Source organism: Palaemon carinicauda, chromosome 13 (genome assembly GCF_036898095.1).
Source record: "Palaemon carinicauda isolate YSFRI2023 chromosome 13, ASM3689809v2, whole genome shotgun sequence".
NCBI classification, from domain to species: domain Eukaryota; kingdom Metazoa; phylum Arthropoda; class Malacostraca; order Decapoda; family Palaemonidae; genus Palaemon; species Palaemon carinicauda.
The window spans coordinates 106394698-106396553 of record NC_090737.1 but is presented as its reverse complement, the minus strand read 5'-3'; the positions used below and the strand labels follow the sequence as shown (position 1 = coordinate 106396553).

At 26.9% G+C, this 1856-nt stretch overlaps 1 protein-coding gene across 1 annotated transcript; it reads right to left on the bottom strand.

Annotated features, from left to right (window-relative positions):
• Nucleotides 1-297: 297 nt before the first annotated feature.
• Nucleotides 298-798, bottom strand: LOC137651748 (KRAB-A domain-containing protein 2-like). The gene has a single exon (XM_068384968.1). The coding sequence runs from the start codon at nucleotides 796-798 to the stop codon at nucleotides 298-300; it is 501 nt and encodes a 166-aa protein (XP_068241069.1).
• Nucleotides 799-1856: the final 1058 nt, after the last annotated feature.

Sequence of the window (1856 nt, the reverse complement as noted above, 5' to 3'; positions counted from 1 at the left end):
GGCTACCAACATATCTTTGATATCACAGTTTTGCTCGTTCAACTGACCCCTGGCTCTGATGAAGTCTAGGTTTTCCATGAACCATTACGAGATCAGGCTAAAGCAGTTTAAGTTCTGTAATAACACAAGCAGTAAACTCCGATCCGTTGTCACCAGGTAAAAGAAAAATATCCAACAGCTGATACGCAACTTCTGCAGCACGTTTTGATGTGAGATGTCTCAATACACAAAACTTTGTAAGATGATCTTTGTAGACCAATATCCACTTATAGTTGCTTTGCTTCATCGCCTGCATGTCTAAAGGTCAACTTGTGATCTAGAACCAATGTTCTTTGCCAAAATAGGTCGAACAATAGTCCCTTTGAATGTTGGTTGCTTACGTTTACGCTGACATTCTATGCACAGTGATTTGTAAATAGATATTGCATCATGAGTAATGTTGGCATACTTTTTAGATAATTCCTTTACCATCTTATCGCGCCCTTCGTGGCCAGTTGCAATATGAGCACGCATAATAATGTCTAATGTATCCTCCAATTTAGCAAAATAGATAGGATCTTCATTGGCAGTTCGTCTTCTAGTCAACTGGAGAACATCACCACACTTGAGGATCTCATACTTCTTCAGAAGGTAGTATTCATGAGGCGTCTTTTTTCCTGACTTGTCAATTGCTGTCAGTTCTGAAATAATTTCATTATACTGTTCTTTTGGAATCAAGACAGATTTCTTTCCTTCACTTCTTTGAAATAATTCTTCCCGAAAATATGCTTCTAAATCACGTTCAGTTGGATTTGCCATGGTGTTGACAGTAGGAAGGATGGCATATAGCAACTGAGTTGGAAGGTGGTAATTAGTTGGACTCCTACCATGGTTCGCTAGTTCAGTGGTTTACATTGTGTTGTCATTTAAGTTTACATTGTGAAAACAAGGCTTTGTTTTTCGTTTCAGCTATTTATTTCATTGTTCTTTCATAGCAAACACGATTCAAGGAATATGTATATTCACTGAAAATTTCAGGGAATATACATATCCCCTGCGTGAATCAGACATTATGCACATTCCCCTGAAAATATCTGATAATATATATATATATATATATATATATATTCCCTGATTATACAGATTCACTGTAATAATAATATGCATGGTATATATGCATACATACATACATCTATATATTATATATATATATGTGTGTGTGTGTGTGTGTATGTATATATATATATATATATACATATATATATATATATATATAATATATATATATATATATATATATATATTTATATATTATACATATATATATATATATATATATTTATATTATATATATATATATATATATATATTCCCTGATTATACAGATTCACTGTAACATATATGCATGTATATATACATACATACATCTATATATATATATATATATATATATACATATATATATATATATATATATATGTATATATAATATATATATGATTATATATATACATATACATATTTATATATATATATATATATAATATATATTTATATATTATACATACATATATATATATATATTACATACATATATATATATATATATATATGTATATATATAATATATATATGATTATATATATATATATATATATATATTTATATATTATACATATATATATATATATATATATATGTATGTATATATATGTATATATATATATATATATATAAATATATATATATATATATATATATATAATAAAATCATTTTACATTGGTCTACAACACTGCTAGATTATATGTGAAATGTATTTATTGCATAGCTAATAGAGTTTGTAAAACCATGTCTCATAATTAAAAAAAAATATAGG